Raw genomic sequence first — 18,384 nt, forward strand, 5'->3', positions numbered from 1 at the left:
TCTGAGCCCCCAATAAAATGATTTTTAAAAGAAAAAAAAAGAATATATACTCATCATTTCTATTCAACAATGGACTAAACTTTCTATCTGATGGGGGCGGGGCACAATAAAAGACCGCCGATGAATCCCCTCTGACCATAGTCTGTGGACATGAAAAGCCTTGTTATCACACAGAGCCTTCTAAATTTGGTTATAGATGATTCAGAAACCAAACACACTGCCATTGAGTCAATGCTGACTCATAGCAACCCTACAGGATGGGGTAGAATTGCCCCTTTGAGTTTCTCAGATTGTAACTGTTTACAGGAGTAGAAACCCCCATCTCTCCCCCTCAGAACCGCTGGTGGCTTCGAACTGCTGGCCTTCAAGATTGCAGTATTCTGGTGGTTTAGATTTGCTGACCTTGCATATCGCAACCAATTTCATAACCACTATGCCAGTCAGTTAAAATGTAATGCCTTATCATTTGATCTCCTTTTAGATTCATTTTAAAACTGTTTCAATTTTTAATATTTTCTGCTTTCTCTTTGTGGTAGTTACATAATCTGGTGTCAACTTGAGTCCATTAAGATTGAAGGGATGGAGTTAAGCCTATCAATCAAGTCACAGCTTGATGACATCATTTGGAGGCACTACAGAGATAAATAGCTCACTGGAGGCCACATTCTCTCTGCTTCGACATTTCCTGATGACAAGACACATGGAGCTACACTGATGGAGTCAGAGCCCAACAGCTGGAGGAGCCACATGGAGACCCACACCAGTACTGAGATGCTTCCACCACCACTGGATACACAAAACTTTCCACCCACTAGCCTGATCTTCCTGCATTCAGCATCATTGCACAGCTGCATGAGTCTAAAGAGGAATTTATTGACTGGTATCGGACACATGGGCTAATATCGGACTTATAGACTTGATGTAGACTGGACTGGGATGTTTTCTTAATATAAAATTACTCTTTGATATAAATCTCCTTCTTATACATTTATAAGTGTCTCTGGATTTTTTTCTCTAGTCAACCAGACTGACCCAATCTTCAATTGAGGTTTTTCTCAGTATTGTCACTAATAGTGTTTTTTTGTGTGTATGTTTCTTGTTTGCTTTATATAACTTTTTGTATATGAAATCTGGGATAGGTAAACCTATAAGGCAGTCACTGGGTTAATAATTACCTAGAGCATGGCAGGGAAGGTTGGGGAGAAATGGGAAGCTAACAGTGAGTATAAGAAAGAAAGTGTTCCAAGAGGGGAGGGAGAGACAAGGAAAAAAGGAGGAGCTGATACCAAAGGCTCAAATAGAAAGGAAATGTTTAGCAAATGATGATGGCACAAAATAATCTTTAAAAAAAGAAAAAGAAAGTTTTCTGAAATTAATTGTGGTGGTAATTACACAACTCTTCTTAATATGATTGAACTATTAAATTATAAGATATGTGAATTAATGCCAATAAAATTATTTTTAAAAACCTCTTTGGACTTGGTTTCAAGAAATAAGATAAATATATATAAACCAATTGTATTTCTGCCATACCAATGTAAAATCTAAATCTGAATTAAGAAAGCAATTCAATTTACATCATCAAAAAGAATAAAATATTTAAATAAATTTACAAAGTTTATATACTGGTAATTCCAAAATACACTAATTTTTAAGAAACACTACCCAAATGTCCTCAAAAAAAGCACTGCAATGCTGTGAACTGTTTGATTCGTTCTTCATTTCATAGCCATTGTTACTCCCACCGAAAGAATTCGTTTTCCTAGTAAGTTTTCCTAAAATCTGGGTCAGAAGGGGGGGGGAAGATACTGAGTGGATTCTAGCATTCAGGTATGAGTGACTGCTAACAAGGTGGTTGCAGAGATTTTTTATTTTTCGGTAGACAAATGTAACATCATTTCCTATGGCTTAAAATTTTCCTTAATGTGCATAAAAACGAAACAACCAAAGTCAAACCATGAAATCAAATGCAACTCGCAGTGAGCTCCTACGCTATAAAGGGGAGCTGCCCCACAGAATTTTCGTATCTTTGTGGAAGTCAAAATCCCAGGCCTTTATTCAAGAGCCATCCTTTAGCATAGTGGTACAAGACAAAACATTTGCATCATCTAGGTACTTGATAGTATAAGGAGGACCTGCCTCTTGTGAACTGATGAACATATTCTCCTATAAATCAACATCCAAACTCACTGCCATAAAATTAACTCCAACTCCCCTAATAAAATGATTAAAAACAAAGAAGAAGAAGAAAAATCATATCATTGTAAATGAGGGTGAGTGCAGAGTAGAGACTCAAAGCCCATTGGTAGGCAACTGGACACCCCCTTACTGAAAGGTTGTGGGGAGGAGATGAGCCAGTCAGGGTGCAGGGTAGCAAAGATGAAACATATAACTTTCCTCCGGCTCTTAAATGCTTCCTTCTCCACACTATCATGATCCCAATTCTACCTTACAAATCTGGCTAGACCAGAGGAAGTACATTGGTACAGATAGCAACTGGAAACACAGGGAATCCAGGACAGATGACTCCTTCAGGACCAGTGGTGAGAGGGGCGAGGCCTGGAGAGTGGAGAGAATGTGGGACAGAAAGGGGGAACCGATTACAAGACTCTACATATGGTCTCCTCCTGGGGGATGGACAGCAGGGAAGAGGGCGGGGGGAGACATCGGACAGTGTAACATATGACAAAATAATAATAATATATGAATTATGAAGGGTTCATGAGGGAGGGGGGAGCAGGGAGGGAGGGGGGAAAATGAGCAGTCGACATTAAGGGCTCAAGTAGAAGGCAAATGTTTTAAGAATGATGATGGCAGCAAATGTACAATATGTGCTTGACAAAACGGATATATATATGGATTGTGATAAGAATTGTAGGAGCGCCCAATAAAGTGATTTTTTTTTAAAATTTAACTCCAACCCATAGTAACCCTATAGGGCAGGATAGAACTGCCCCTGTGGGTTTCTGAGACTAAGTTTTTATGAGCACAGGGAGCCCTGTGTTTCTCCCATATTCTCTTATACTTTCCTTTAATGAAGACGTCTCATAAAAGACTCAGTAGACCCGAATCCTTCTACAGAACACCTGTCACAGATCCCTGTCCTCAAGGCTTTCCTTCGGTGTTTTTCTGTGTTGGATCCTCTCAAGTGATGAAATTCTCATTTTTCTCAATTGTGTGTTGACTCTTTACTGTGTGCTTATCTTTGAGATTTCTTATTAAGTATGAATTCCATTCTTTTGCAAATTCCATTCTTTGGTAACAACAAAGAAGGGTCAATACACAGTAGTTTCCTGCAAAATGGGACTCTCTGGGGCACACATCGGAAAGGTTAGAGAAAGTCTACACACGATGTAAAATATAACTAATATCAGAACAAATTATGTAGAAATTGTTAAATGGCAATCTACTTTCCTGTATAAACTTTCCCAGAAAGCACAAGAAAAACTTCTCTTTTTTTTTAAGTTCTTGCTTTGCTGCAACTGTAAGACACAAACCACAGGGAAAATGCCACCCACTACCCACGTGGACCTCTTGCTATCTATGGTCTGCCAACCTGGAATATTCATGAACCCTTTCCATCTTTTACAGCTGTCCTGTAGGGTTTTGGTGTTTGTTAGACTGTAACCTCCTCTTTCAATCCAATTCCACTTTCCTATTGTCTATCAGAGATTCTCAATAACCTCCAGTTTCCGAAGGTACTCCTTTTTTTTTCATCAACAATTTTATTGGCATATAATTCACATATATAATTCAGTAGTTCAATCACATCAAGAAGAGTTGAACAATCATCACCAGTGTTTTAGAACATTTTCCTCATCCTTGTACTCATCGTTATTGGCCCCCTATTTCTCCCCAAGCTCACCTGCCAACCCCCAAAGGAATCATTAATCCAGTTACTATTTCTATAGATTTACCTATCCTAGGTTTCATATACAGAAAAGCATTTAAACAAACAAACAAAACTAACAAGAAAAACAAAACAGATAAGAACCTCAATCAAAAAGAGAGCAGGAAATATTAAAAACTAGAGCAAATTTAAATGGATCGCAGGGAGATGAAAGGATGGGTGTTACATGGAAACCTAGCCACATCAAGGCACTCCTTTTTATGGCCCAGCAGTGCTGTGAAGTCCTTCATACCGTTTTCCTGTGACTTTAAGTGCCTTTAGGAGGGCTGAAAATGTTAAAAAATCTTAACCCAATCTCAAACGTTCATACTTAGACATGAATGAGGGGAAACCTCACAACTGACAAGATTCACAACAGTCTAATACTGTCATGAGACTAAAGTTGTAAATGGTGGGAGAAAATATGTACAGAAAATAATATGTAGAGAAAAGAATGTAGTCTGATAGAAAAAAATTGAAAAGGCTCTGTATTAGAACCAAGAACCCTAGGTTCTAATATCCAATTATACATTCAAATTTACCTATGGTAAGTTACATGCTCACTCAAGTGTAAATTTACTTATCTGTTATAAAGTAAATTAAAAAATCCTTATAATTTGACAAATCTCTGACTCGAGGGCCTACCATTATGAGAAATAGTGTTCTTCATGCAGTGAAAGGTAAAACTGATTAGACTTTTGCTACTTAACGTCTAACCAAACTTCAAGCAAATTCCAAGAAATCTACTAAATGGTAGTTCATGCAAAAGAGAAAACAAGGTAAATTTTTTCTTTCCTTTATTCATATACACTTTCCAGTTATTCAATTAGCACTTGGAATGGTTTTCAATAATATGCACATATTTCCTCTCACATCTCAAAATACTACTATTAACTTATTTCTAAATAACAGAAATAAAAACTATATAATGTTAAAACAACACAGTGAATAAATGTTCAATCCTTATCTCATCATTCATCTGAAAAAGTGAACAGACCCATGCCTTTTATTGATATAGAAATAAGGCTAAGGATAATAAGACATTTTCCCACAGCATAAAAAATAAAACTGTATTTGAGTTTCAATTCTTTCTTCCACTTGCAATGTTCGTATATCAAAGAAAAAGAGGTTTTAAACGCCAACAATAACAATGACAGTAATAAGTGTTCCTATTTTAAATGAAACAGCAGTGGCTATTTTAACTGAAAACTAATCTTTTTATTTCTATTTCTCTAATGTTTATCATTTTTGCAGTATCAGTTAATTGTATAATTAGCCTTAAAACAAATGTACTTTGTTAGTTCCATTTTTCATGAAAGATGTTATTAAAAGGAAATAAGCAAATGTTTTTAACTTACCGTTTTAGTGCCATGCTTCAGTGTTATCTCATGTGAGTCAGGAATCTTTTGGACAGGATTCTGAAACAAGAAAATTCCATGACATCAATAAGTAAAATAGCACACCGGGGGCAGGAAGGCAGGGGGAAGTGGGCATACCACCGTCACAGGAAACATAGTTTTGAAAAATTGCATTAGTGACTTTTTAGCACGAAGTTTTGAAAACTAATAAAAGAAAAGTTTTTACACTTCTAGAGACTACACTTGATCACCATAAGTTGTGATAAATTTATTTCAAACCTTTAAAATGATAAACCTAAAAAACTCTTGTATGTTGCACAAAATTTTCTTTGTTTCTTTACACTATATAACATAACTTCTTATTAACCTAAATTAAACATTTTAATTTAATCCAAAGGAAAAAACTAAATCTTTGGAGGTGTAGAGACATGATTTCATGGGACAACCCAACCAATCGGACTAACGTTATACTTAATGCTTCTGCTCTTCCTCCTAGATTAGTGCACAGTGCCTCGGGAATTAAAAACTAGGAAGTGGCCATCCAGGATACAGCACTGGATCTCTGTCTGCCTGGAGCAGCAGAGGGAGGAGTGTCCAGAATGAGAAGAACTAGAATACAGTTAGATTACCTCCTTTGCCAAATTACCAGAAAAAGTGGGTGGTATCTGGTTCCCAACTATACTGAAGGTTTTGATCATCAAAGATTCTAGAGAAGAATTCTGATCAAAAGGAGGGTAGTGGAAGTAGAGAATTACAAATCCCAATGGAATCCAAACTTTTTGGAGACAATGAGGCTGGATGATCTCAAAAATTACTACTCTGAGATAAGTAAGTTTAGCTTAATTAGAAAAGAATATCTACTCTGAATATTGTGCTGTTTTAAAGAATTATCCCCACATATGATCAAATTGACAAAAGCAACTCAAGAAGGGGGGCAGTAAATTTACGTAAATGGTGGTAGAAACACTTGGGAAATGATAGCATATGATTGCACACTTGAAAAATGGAATCAATTTAATTGAACTGTGTATGTAGAAATTTTTGCCTTAGCGTATGTTTTGTTGTGTATATTTTTACCCCAAAAATACTATAAATAAAATTATTCCAAAACGAAACCAGTTGTTACTGATCATTCACACAGAGAAAATGGGCATTCCATTTTCCTTTAAATCATATCAGAATCAAGAGAGTATATAAAAAATCTATCAAAATATCTGGAATAAAGTAAAAGGATTCTCTTTTTTTAAAAAAATAAATGTCGGCATTTATAGAGGTCTATATACAGGCATCTACATATGTAAATATATTTATATATGATGATGGGGAAATAGATCTACATGCATATATTTATAGGTTTAGTATTAAGGTAGCAGATGGACATTGGGCTTCCTCAATGCAAGAACACTTTGTTCTATAAAATTGGCATTCCATGATGCACAACTTCCCGACAGGATTGCTGAAGACAAATGTGTACATAAGCAAATGTGGTGAAGAGCTGCTGGTGCCCGGCTACCAAAAGATATAGTGTGTGGGGTCTTAAAGGCTTAAAGGTAAACAAGCAGCCATCTAGCTCAGGAACAACAAAGCCCATATGGAAGCACACCAGCCTGTGTGATCACAAGGTGCCGAAGGGATCAAGTATCAGGCATCAAAGAACACAAAATCATATCATTGTGAATGAGGGGTAGTGCAGATTGGGGACCCAAAGCCCATCTGTAGACAACTGGACATCCCTTACATAAGGGTCGTGGGGAGAAGATGAGCCAGTCAGGGTGCAGTGTAGCAACGATGAAACATACAACTTTCCTCTAGTTCTTAAATGCTTCCACCTCCCGCCCACTATCATGATCCCAATTCTACCTTACAAATCCAGCTAGACCAGAGGATGTACACTGGTACAGATAGGAACTGGAAACACAGGGAATCCAGGACAGATGATCCCTTTAGGACCAGTGGTGTGAGTGGAGATAACAGAGGGTGGAGGGAACATGGGGTAGAAAGGGGGAACTGATCATAAGGATCTACATTTAACCTCCTCCCTGGGGGACGGACAATAGGAAAGTGGGTGAAGGGAGACATCAGACAGTGTAAGACATGACAAAATAATAATTTATAAATTATCAAGGGTTCATGAGGGAGGGGGGAGCTGGTAGGGAGGGGAAAAAGGAGCTGATATGAAGGGCTTTAGGCAAAAGCAAATGTTTTGAGAATGATGATGGCAACAAATGTACAAATGTGCTTGACATACAATGGATGTATGTATGGATTGTGATAAAAGTTGTACGAGCCCCCAATAAAATGATTTTTAAAAATTAAAAAATAAGTGTATCAATGTTTCGGGTAAAAAAAACAAATATTTCTGAATAATTTTCAATATCCTCTATTATAGAATATACCAGGCAAAGAGAAATAAATCTTCAATAGTAACTAAAACTGGCATTTAAAATCACTCTAAAGTTATATTTGGTAATAAATTTAAACCAAATATTTTACATAAAACTATCTCCCTGGTAATATATAATAAAAATACACATTGAAATTTGGTTACATCTTATTAAAATACCATCCTTTTCTATTTTACAAAGCCCTCGGGGGGAAAAAAATCCCACAAAAAGCAAATTATTATTATTACACTGAAGGAAATCAATAAATTGAGACACTGCTTCTCATACTTTAAAATGGAAAATTATACATAAGTACACTGTATGCTCTGGGTAAAGTTATCATCACAGACATTCCTTAAAAATATCCAACAAGCTTTCTCAGAACCAAAACTATCACAACCCATCTTTTAAAAGTGGGCAAACCAAAAATGCCATGTACTTCATTTGTAACAGGCCAAAATCTACCTATGGTAGCTAGTTAACCCTTCAAGTGAAAAAAAAAAAAAAAAGTCATTCAGAAACAGTACAAATAAGGAACTCAGAGTAATCCGCTAATTCTTTGAATCCATAAGCATTTACTGATGTGAGATTATGCAGCCAGATGGGCTCAACAGCAAGGGCTGGGTGTGACAACTAGACATAGTCTCCACTCACCCTCCTCCCTCCCTCCCTCCTTGTCGAAGAAGCATCTGGTCGAAGATGGAGACACCGGTGACTCTAACTCAAAGTAATAAATGTTATGACTGACAGGTCTGGGCAGGATAATTGAGGGATACAGAAAAGGGAATTATATATCAAACATAAGGCATCACAGTGATTATTTGAATAAGAAGCTTCATTGTTTAGTTGAGTCTTCATTAGCTAAGAGCAGGCCAATCATACTAAAATTCTCCACCCATTACAAATTTATGTTAAGAACAACTTACAATTTAATTAAACCAGTAGAAACTAAGACTTTGACCCTTATCTTCCTTCACTTCTTCAGAATCCTTCCTTCATGTATCAAGTACCAATTCTCTCAATGCTATCTTCTATCTTCCCCCCACCCCCGGCCCTTTTCTCAGTATATAAACAACTTGCCATAGGAAAATAGCAGCTGCCGCTACTTGTATCCCTAACTAACTACTGCCCTCCACTCTATCTTTTGCTTTGTAATCAAGCATTTTTACAATAGTTTCCACTTAGTCTCTATTTTTCAGCCACTACTTCTACTACTTTGACAAGGTATTGGTCATGTTATACATAATGCTTAGCACACAAAAGGTGCTTAGTAAATGTTTCTTGCATAAACAAATCACTCTAAAAGCCCTTGACCACATTTCAGGATTTCTCTACACACTTGATTCTTTCAATAATTTGATAACTATTTATTTCTTCCATCTTGAGACTGTCCTTTCTTAGGAGGAAACTGTGCCTTAACTAAAAAGTCAGGAAAACTCGGGTTTTAAGTCTAGCTCTGCCATTCACCCATCATGTCATTACCACCAGAATGTTATGATTCTCATTTTTTCCTACAAATGAGAAAAACAGTACACGCCACTTAGGTCACTCTGAGTTACTTAGAGCTCTTAAAGTAGGATTATCCAGAGAAGAGTTTCACAGTCAGTGTAACTGCTATCAGTAAGCTGTACACCTATAAAAAGGTGAACTGGAAAAGGTTTCATGATAGATTAACTTACAATAGCAATACCAACAACCAAAAGAGAGCGACTTCTGACAAGGTGGTGAACTAAGCAGAGAAACGGGAGCTACAAATGATAGTCCTAGTACCCCATGCTTCGAACGAACGGAGAGAAAAGTGGACTAAACACCAACTGGGAGGAAAAGCTACACAAAAAGCATCCAGACACTCACTTGCCAGCTGTCCTGACACGACACAGCCTGGCCATCTTGAACTTCTGCAAGCAGCATTAGACCAAACAGTGACCTGACAACACAAAAAATACACCCATACCTGATGTCAAGAAAGGTCAATGCCTTCCTTGTTCCCCAAACTCTCCTGGAGACCAGAAGTGTGGCCTTCACCTCAAGTCAGACCCGCTCTCTGAGTTCCGCTCTTGCTGCCCCACCTGAGTCTGGAGGCTCATGAGCTCCAACTCATCAGACCAACAGAAAGCGGCTGGCTGCCCTGGGTGGGAATAAAATCCTCCAGAACCACCTGCCCTACCCCCACCTGACCCGTAGGCCTCAAAGAGCTCTTTTGAGAACAAGCACCCTGACCGCAGCCACTCTCTGACTCTGCACAAACTAGTTTGGGATCACGTTCCTGACCCCAGACAACAACATCAGTGGGAACGTCATCTAGTATATGTGTCCTACCTCTTCAACCCGCATCCCCACCCAGTAATGCAGTACATACACACATCTAAAACAAACAAAGAACCAAAAGCAACAATTTTAAAAATAGCATCAAAATAAGCCTACAGGAACCTGGAAAAAACAACAAAGAATATCAATTACAGCAGAAATAAATGAAACAGAAAGCAATAAAATCAACAAGACAAGAAGTTCATTTTCTAAAATAATGAACAAAGTTGAGAAACCACTGACAAACACAACAAAGGAAAAGAACGGAGATGCTAATAACACAAAGAAGAAATAGAATGGGGAAATAACAGAATACTATGAAGAACCATACTCCAACAAATTTGAAAATCTAGAAGAAATGAACGCATTTCTAGAAACACTACCTACCTACCTGAACTAACATGAACTGAAATTGAAAATCTGAACAAAGAAATGTATCAGGTCATTAAAACAACCCCCGAGAAAGGGTCAGGGCCAAGTAGATTCTACCAGACATTCAAATAAGAGCTGATAACAATTCTACTCTAATTATTCCACAGTAAAGAAAAGGGTGGAATACATCTGAATTCACTTTATGAAGCAATGCATATCCCTCAAAATGGTGCAATCACTATGGGAAGTGATATGGCACTTCCCCAAAAAGTTAGAAATAGAAATATCAAAGGATCCCAATAATCCCTCAGCAAGGGGCAGGGGAGACCATGACACAAATAGATACCTGCACATCATGTTTCTCACTGTGCTGTTCACAATAGCAAAAAGATGGGAAACCCCTAAATGATGCCTATCCATGGAAGAAGAGTTCGACTTTGGCATATACCCACAATAGAATATTAGACAACATTAAAACTAATAATGATGATGAATCTGGGAAACACCTCATAACATGGATGCACCTGAAAGGCATTATAATTGCTGAGTCAATGGCAAAAGGTTAAATGCTGTAAGAAACCACAGTTGTAAAAAGTCAAGAAAAGGTTTTCACACTAACAGAATCATTCCTTGATGGTTACCAAAGGTGGGAGGGTAAGCAGGGAAAGTTACCGTTAGAGGGTAGACAGCTTTAACTGTCATCTACAGAAGAATCCTAATCAAAAGGGAACCTCCAAAACAATTTTAAATTGTCAGACTCCAGACTATCTGGACCCATTAGAAGGTGGAAGAAATTACTGCCCTGAGATCATCTTTAAACCTTAACCAAAAATATTCCCTGAAGTCTTTTAGGGTAGTTTAAAAAGAAAAATGCCTGTGTTGAGCATTATCCTCTTTTAAGAACTTTCTGTATGAGATCAAAGCAACAAGAGCGATTCACGAGACAGACAAAGACCTCAGAGGGCAGTTAAGTCTGTTAATGGCGGAGGAACAATTCAGAAAAGTAGAGGGAGAATGAGTGCATAACTTGAAGGCTGTAATCAGTGTCGCTAAATTAGACATGTTTATTGCACAATTTCAATTGGTGTTTGCTTTACAAAAAGAATAGAGTTTGGCACCATTAGGTGGTCAATAAATGACCAAAATCAAACCAAACTCACTGTCATCGAGTCAATGCTGAATCACTGTCTCTCGCTGCTGCTGGTTTCAAACTGCCAACCATGCGGATCACAGTCAGCAAGTAACCACTACACCACCAAATGACAGAAGGTTTTACTGGGGGCTCATACAACTCTTATTAACAATCCATACATACATACATCAATTGTATAAAGCACATTTGTACATTCGTTGCCATCATCATTCACAAAACATTTGCTCTCCACTTAAGCCCTTGGTATCAGTTGCTCATTTTCCCCCTCCCCACTCCTCCCTCCCTCATGAACCCTTGATAATTTATAAATTATTTTGTTATATCTTACACTGTCCGACGTCTCCCTTCACCCACTTTTTTGTTGTCCATCCCCCAGGGAGGAGGTTCATATGTAGATCCTTGTAATCGGTGCCCCCTTTCCACCCCACTCTCCCTCCACCCTCCCGTATTGTCACTCTCGGCACTAGTCCTGAAGGGATCATCTGTCCTGGATACTCTGTGTTTCCAGTTCCTATGTATTTTATTCTTACACAGGAGTAGAAAGCCCAGTCTTTCGAACTGCCAACCGCGCGGATCACAGCCCTACCCATAAACACTACACTGCCAGAACTCTTTCCAAAATTGTCCTCGTATCTGATCATATCATCCCAGTCTCTTTCACAGCATCTCCTTCTCTTTACCTGATTAATTCCTACCCCATTTTCAAGACTCAATTCAGATGTGACCTGGTCCGTTCCTAGCATTTCTGGTTGAAAGGCTCCTTAGGCAATCCCATGACAACCTCTGCTTATCTCTCTCACAGAATTTATTAGATCCATTTAACTTTTGACCTGTCTCCCGCTCTACCATTCCCAAATCAAATAATAAAATACACACTTCTCAACAGTATGTTTATCTCTATCATCTCTGTATCCCCAATCCGCAAAACAGCTGGTGTATGGCAGGCACACAATACAAGTTTTTGAAATGAACAAATAGCTCAATGTCTACCATGTTGATCACATTAGACAGCCATTTTTAGTTTACTCTCAAACTTTAAATGTAATGGTTATGTCCATGAAGAAGAGCAGATGCCATCCATCACGTCAGTCCTGGTGAAAGAGAGGCAGGGCATAATTGAACATTTCCAAAAATGGAAAACTTTCAGGATTATCCCAGGCTAAAAGCCGCCTTAAAGTTGGAAGCAGAAAGAAGGCAAGGCAGTTTTGTTTCAGACTGCAGCTGAGAAAGCAGTGGGGCCCTTTATTCTCACTACAGTCCGTCACTGCCACAGGAGAGAGAAGAGCAGGATTAGGAATTAAAAAGGCACTGACGAGGAATGAAAAGACCCTTCCCCTGATTTCTGGTCAAAGACATTAACATCTGGCTTATTATTTTTGTGGAAAGTGCTTCACCTACTTATTTCAGAGATGTCCATATTCCATATTTTGGGTAAAACACAAATTCCATACTACCCTATGCTCAATTATCTAAACCATGCTATGATCCCTGTGCAGTAGACATATGTAAACAATAAAAACCAATGCAGAGGAGAACAGTTCAAATGTTCCACTTGGGTGATAATCTGTGTCTTATTTCATAATTAATTACTTTTTCATCCCTCAGTAACACGTGTCACCAAAAAAGTTGGGATTAAAATTACTTCACTTAATTCAAGACAGAAACATGCCTATATATAGACAATTCCTGACTTTTAAAGAAAAAACTTGCAAGAACACTGAACAACTTAGTATTTACATTAGGAGAAAATTAAATGTTTAAATAAATGGTGTTTACATTTAAAATCCAAGTTTTACTGGAAATCATGTAGGGCATAACTCATAAAAAAGCCACACCACTGGCACAACTAAATCATCTAAAATAGCAATAATCCATCTTTGGGTAACATATCACTTGATGGTGACTGTTCTTTTTCCAAAACTTTTACTGATGACTTTGTGAAATATGGTTTAAAAGTGAAATTTGCTCTAATAGTAAAATATCTGCAAGATTTTCTGGCCAGGAGACATTATAAACTGCAAGATTTCAATGAAGCCATTTATTATCAGAATTCATAACAAAGCTGCAGTCTTAATGGCAGAGGAGGAAAAAAGATGCCCGCTTCTATTCTATTTGGAGTCTAAATGCCAACTAATGGATTATTTCCCAGGCTCTTTCGGCTATCCCCAATAACAACAATGATAGCAAGCATATCTGAAATAACATGAACAATTCCATCTGAAGTACATCTCTATAGTGTTTTCAAAAGACTTGCAAATTCCTTTCAGGAATAAACTTAAGTCGACTAGAAGTCACTTACAAGAATAGCCAACCCAATAATGGAGCTGCCACCATGGGGGGTGGGGGTGGGGACAGGGGGCAGGCTGTTTGTGGGTAAAGAATGCCAATGGAGGTTGCCAACCAGGAGCCTGTAAAGGAGTGCTCTGTTCTCCCAGAAACCATTGGGCTGGAAGTGAGCAGACAAGCAGAATTAGAATCTCTTCTAATGTAACTTTTGTGACCCAGTAAGAGGGAATTAACATTACATCACTCTTCATTCATGTCCTGACGCACCCAATATTGAGTATTTAATTACCTAACACATACCACTTGCTCCATTGAAAGATCAAAGCAGGCAGGAAAACAAAAGGTTTCAGATGCTATGATAGACAGAGAGCATAATTCCAAAAGGACTGCTACAAAATCTAAAAACTTTCATTAAACAAAAAGATCAAAACATGATGCTATTTGCTTTAGGACATATCTAAAGCACAGGTTCCCAGACTTATTTGGCCCACTACCACGTTCTCAGAAAAAAATAACTAAAGTTACTCAGCACCCACGTGGCAAATAAAAACTTTCATACTATAACCCATAATAATAAGGAAAAATGCATAGATATCTGCTTCAGCAGTACCCCTAGTTTGTTCCAGCACCGCCCTGGGGGCAGTATCCCCCACTATGGGAAACAACAATCTAGATGTACATGCTTGTATGGTTGTTTCCTTCTCTCTAACCCAGCGGTTCTCAACCTGTGGGCCACAACCCATCTGGGGGTCGAACGACCCTTTCACAGGGGTTGTCTGATTTATAACACTAGCAAAATTACAGTTATGAAGTAGCAACAAAAAAATGTTTATGGTTGGGGAGTCATCACAACATGAGGAACTGTATTAAAGGGCCGCAGCATTAGGAAGGTTGATAACCACTGCTCTAATCCTTTCCTAAAGAATTCTGCACTATTCAACTTAAAGCACACCAAAAAGGCAATTTTGGCATCCTCTGTTCCTTTGAAATGCTCTGAATTTTGGAAACAAAAAGAAGTCCGAGGAGAAATTATCAGGGCTATAAGGTGGGTGAGGGAAGGCTTTCCAAAGAAATTCTTGTATGACAGGCCTCTCTTCCCTCAAAGAATGGGCAGGGGCATAGTGGAGATGGAGAAACAATTCCTTGGCTCAACTCTCCTGGCCGTTTTCTCACCGATGCAGTTTTCCATCTTCTGAAAACTTCCTCAAAATAAGCCTTCATGATTACCTGTGTCCTTTGAGGAAATCTGTGCAGGTAATCCCTTTAGCATTCTGAGCTGACCTTTCTGCCCAAATTTAACTCATCTAGTAGATCCCTTCAGAAGCCACTGTTGTAATTGGACCTTCTTAAAAAAAAAAAAAAATCCTGAAAGCACCCTAAAAAGTCCAAGACAATGAGAGGGCTTGTCTGCCATCACCCACTGCTAACATATTTTGTTTGGAATAAACCCCTCCATATATGAACTAGAATCCTGGTAGCAATACTTCCTGACTGACTCTTGTACACACAAGGCTCAATGTTCAATTTCATCCTCCCTAGGTAGAGTGGGGTGCTTAGAAAAGATTCTGTAAGAAATATTTGAGGTACTTTCTGAAAAATGAAGAGGTTTTCTACTTGAATATAGGAGGCAACTGGAAGAGAATAATGAGAATCCTGATACTTTATGGATTACAGAGTCAATGGATCAAATCCACCTGGTGCACAGTTGGTAAAAGACGAGGTTGTCTGATCCCACAAGAACTTACAGTCTCAGAAACTCTAGGGAGGAGTTCTGCCCTGTTTGGAGGGGTTTGGGTAATGCAAATTGCTACACAGGGAAAAGGGCAAAATGTCCTGTGTTGTGGGTGTATGTGAATATACTTTTAAGGATTAACCTAATAAGTAGCGAGGAAGCAGATTATATACAACGAAATTTCAGCTGTGAGTCATGAAGAATAATTTGATAAGCTGTGACTTTCTTAAAAATCACCATGGCTATGGTGCCATGACTGGACTAGGAAATTACCATAAACATACAAGAGTAAGGACAGAAATACCTTTGAAAACACTTTTACAATAGTCCAGAAAAGATCGGCACCGATTCAGTACATACACTACCCACATGAATCATTTTTAGTAACTACTTCTGAGATAGTTTATTATGCGAGCCTGGCCGATAAACACAAGTGGGATTAACTGAAGGGCAGAGAGATAAATGGTTCAGTGAGCCTCGCCTTTCTTGTCTCTCGCTCTTTGATCATTGGACCAGTGTGCGGCTGCCTTGCTTGTTCTGTGCCTCAATTTAAAGGCTACACTACCTGTGAGACGCCTAGCCTGTGAACTGTGTCGCTATAAGTTGAGGTCCCTTTAAGACATCTCTGGAGCTGGGGACTGGCGGTTGGTGACCTGCCTTGTGATTGGCTGCTGTGCTGACATAGCCTAGCTCTCTCTACAAATAGAGGAAGATCTGGCAGCAGACTAGACTTGAAGGACTGCAAGTCTCTCACAACTCTCTGTTACGGGAGTGAGTTGCACTGAGCCATTTGTACTGCTTTATAATATAACTGTTCATTTCTTGTATTATATATTTATCTGTATTTGATTTAACAGTTCATTTCTTGTTACATATCTAATTATCTTTATAAATAAATATATTAAATTATCCAGCAATTTGGTTTTATCTCTCTAGAGAACCCTGTCTAACACAACTTCCCTAAAACTTTGAAGTATCATATAGAGGTTTGTAGACTATTGGGTTTTTTGTTTTGTTTTAAAGAAATATTTTATTGCATAAAGCCTTGCAGTGAGTAAAAAGAAATGTTTTTCATATCTTTGTGTTTTAAAAGACACAAAAAGCATCACATTTATATAAGTTCTGTTTGTACATCTTAATTTGTCTCACTTTGCATAATTTTCTTAAGAAATTAACACCTTAACAAGAATTATCATTTTGTACTTTCTCTACAGTAAATCTCTATGAAGGAATGCTGGACAATCTCTAAAGAAACTCAAAAGACAAATATTAACTTTGCTGATGGGGCAAATCCTTTTTTAAAAAATCAAATACTTCAATGATAAAGCACAGCAGCCTATTAACAGAAAATGTCTGGAATCTGTCTATTACAATGTTATTGTTCCCACAATCTCAAAGGCACTGTGTCTGTCATGCCCCCGAATAACTATCTTCTAAGCAATGATCTAATCATTTCTTCAAATGCAGAATAAGTGTTACCTCTCAAATGAATTACCTCCAATACCTTGTACTCTAAGATTATCATTTTCTCTTTATTTTATCTTTTAGTTTAAAAAAGAAAAGAGAGCAAACAAGTTGTCAAAATCAGAAACATGAATAAGAAACAATGTACAGATTCCGAAGAAAGCTTTTTTAAAAATTGTAATAGAATTATTTCCCAACTACCGTGTTCTATTGGCCCATGTGATCATCCTTAAAATAGTCTCACTAGCTTTGCAACAGCCTTGAAATCTGCTACAGGAACATCTTTGAATTTGTTGTTTGCTTTTAAACTATTAGGCTAGTCTAGGTTCCTGATATCGCCACATACATTTTAGAGTCTGCTTGTCAGTTTCTACTGAAATACTGGTTGGTGTTTTGATTGTACTGAATCTCATATGCCATATATACTCGAGTATAAGCCGACCTGAATATCCACCGAGACACCTAATTTTACCACAAAAAATGCATTTAAAATGTGCTGCAACAATTGCAAGGAGTTGGAAACAGCCAAAATTTCCATCAACAGATGAATGGATTAAAAAACTCTGGTACATACATACAATGGAGTACTATGCATCCCTAAAAAAACAGTGATGAACGCATGAAGCACATCGCCACATGGGAAGAACTGAAGGAAATTATGCTAAGTAAAGTAAGCAAAGCACAAAAGGACAAGTACTACATGAGACCACTGAGGTAAGCTCAAAAATTCAAAAGGGGCATAGAGAAGAAGCTACTGTATACATACGTCCCTGGGGTGAGATCTAGGTAACATGGCAGGGGCCAGACTAAACTCCGGGATACATATGGTAGGTAGCCCATTAAAAAGGAAGGGGGGGAGACATGGGGAGCCGGGGGAACAGGGCACTAACCCACATAGGGGGAGGGTGTTGATTGTGTCTCCACAGGGAAAGAGGGACCAGACTTCAACCCGGAGCTCCAAGACATGAATGCAACACACTGACAAGAAGCAGGGAACCAACAGAGAGGCCTGAGGGGCCAGCCCCATTACCAACTAAATGGACAGCACCACCCTCCCCACAGAAGAATTCACTTCAGAGGACAGCACTGAAAATACAGCTCAAGAAGAGGTACTTGTCTGATCAGGGCACACAGGAGCCAACGAGAGGGGAAGGGGAAAAAAAAAAAGAGTGAAGCACATCCTGGCTCACCAAGTCCTCAAGACAATGTTTCTGCTCTGAGCTGGACTCACCATGGGACACAGCATTCCTCACTGACCCATAGCACCATTGGGAACAACACTAGAGACACACGTGGGAATTGTGCCCACCCCGAGCTCATTATGCCGAAGCCAGCCTCTAGGGGCATGCAGCAGAGCAGCGGGGGGAGCAGAGCAATGAAGTCCCCAGGGATAGATGTGGGGCCAGGACATTGCACCCCACCAGACTCGACTAGAAAAG

General features: G+C 38.6%; 1 protein-coding gene across 1 annotated transcript in view; it reads right to left on the minus strand.

Annotated features, from left to right (window-relative positions):
• WDR70 (WD repeat domain 70) overlaps positions 1-18,384 on the minus strand; it is a 325,699-nt gene that overhangs the window by 253,370 nt on the left and 53,945 nt on the right. Inside the window, exons 5-6 of the mRNA XM_045285256.1 lie at positions 9,486-9,558; positions 5,248-5,307 (exon numbers count right to left, since the gene is read on the minus strand). Coding sequence (XP_045141191.1) covers positions 5,248-5,307; positions 9,486-9,558 — 133 coding nt within the window. The remainder of the gene's footprint in view (positions 1-5,247; positions 5,308-9,485; positions 9,559-18,384) is intronic.

Source organism: Echinops telfairi, unplaced genomic scaffold (genome assembly GCF_000313985.2).
Source record: "Echinops telfairi isolate 266 unplaced genomic scaffold, ASM31398v2 ScPeMD7_7469;HRSCAF=8507_1, whole genome shotgun sequence".
Classification (NCBI taxonomy): Eukaryota; Metazoa; Chordata; class Mammalia; order Afrosoricida; family Tenrecidae; genus Echinops; species Echinops telfairi.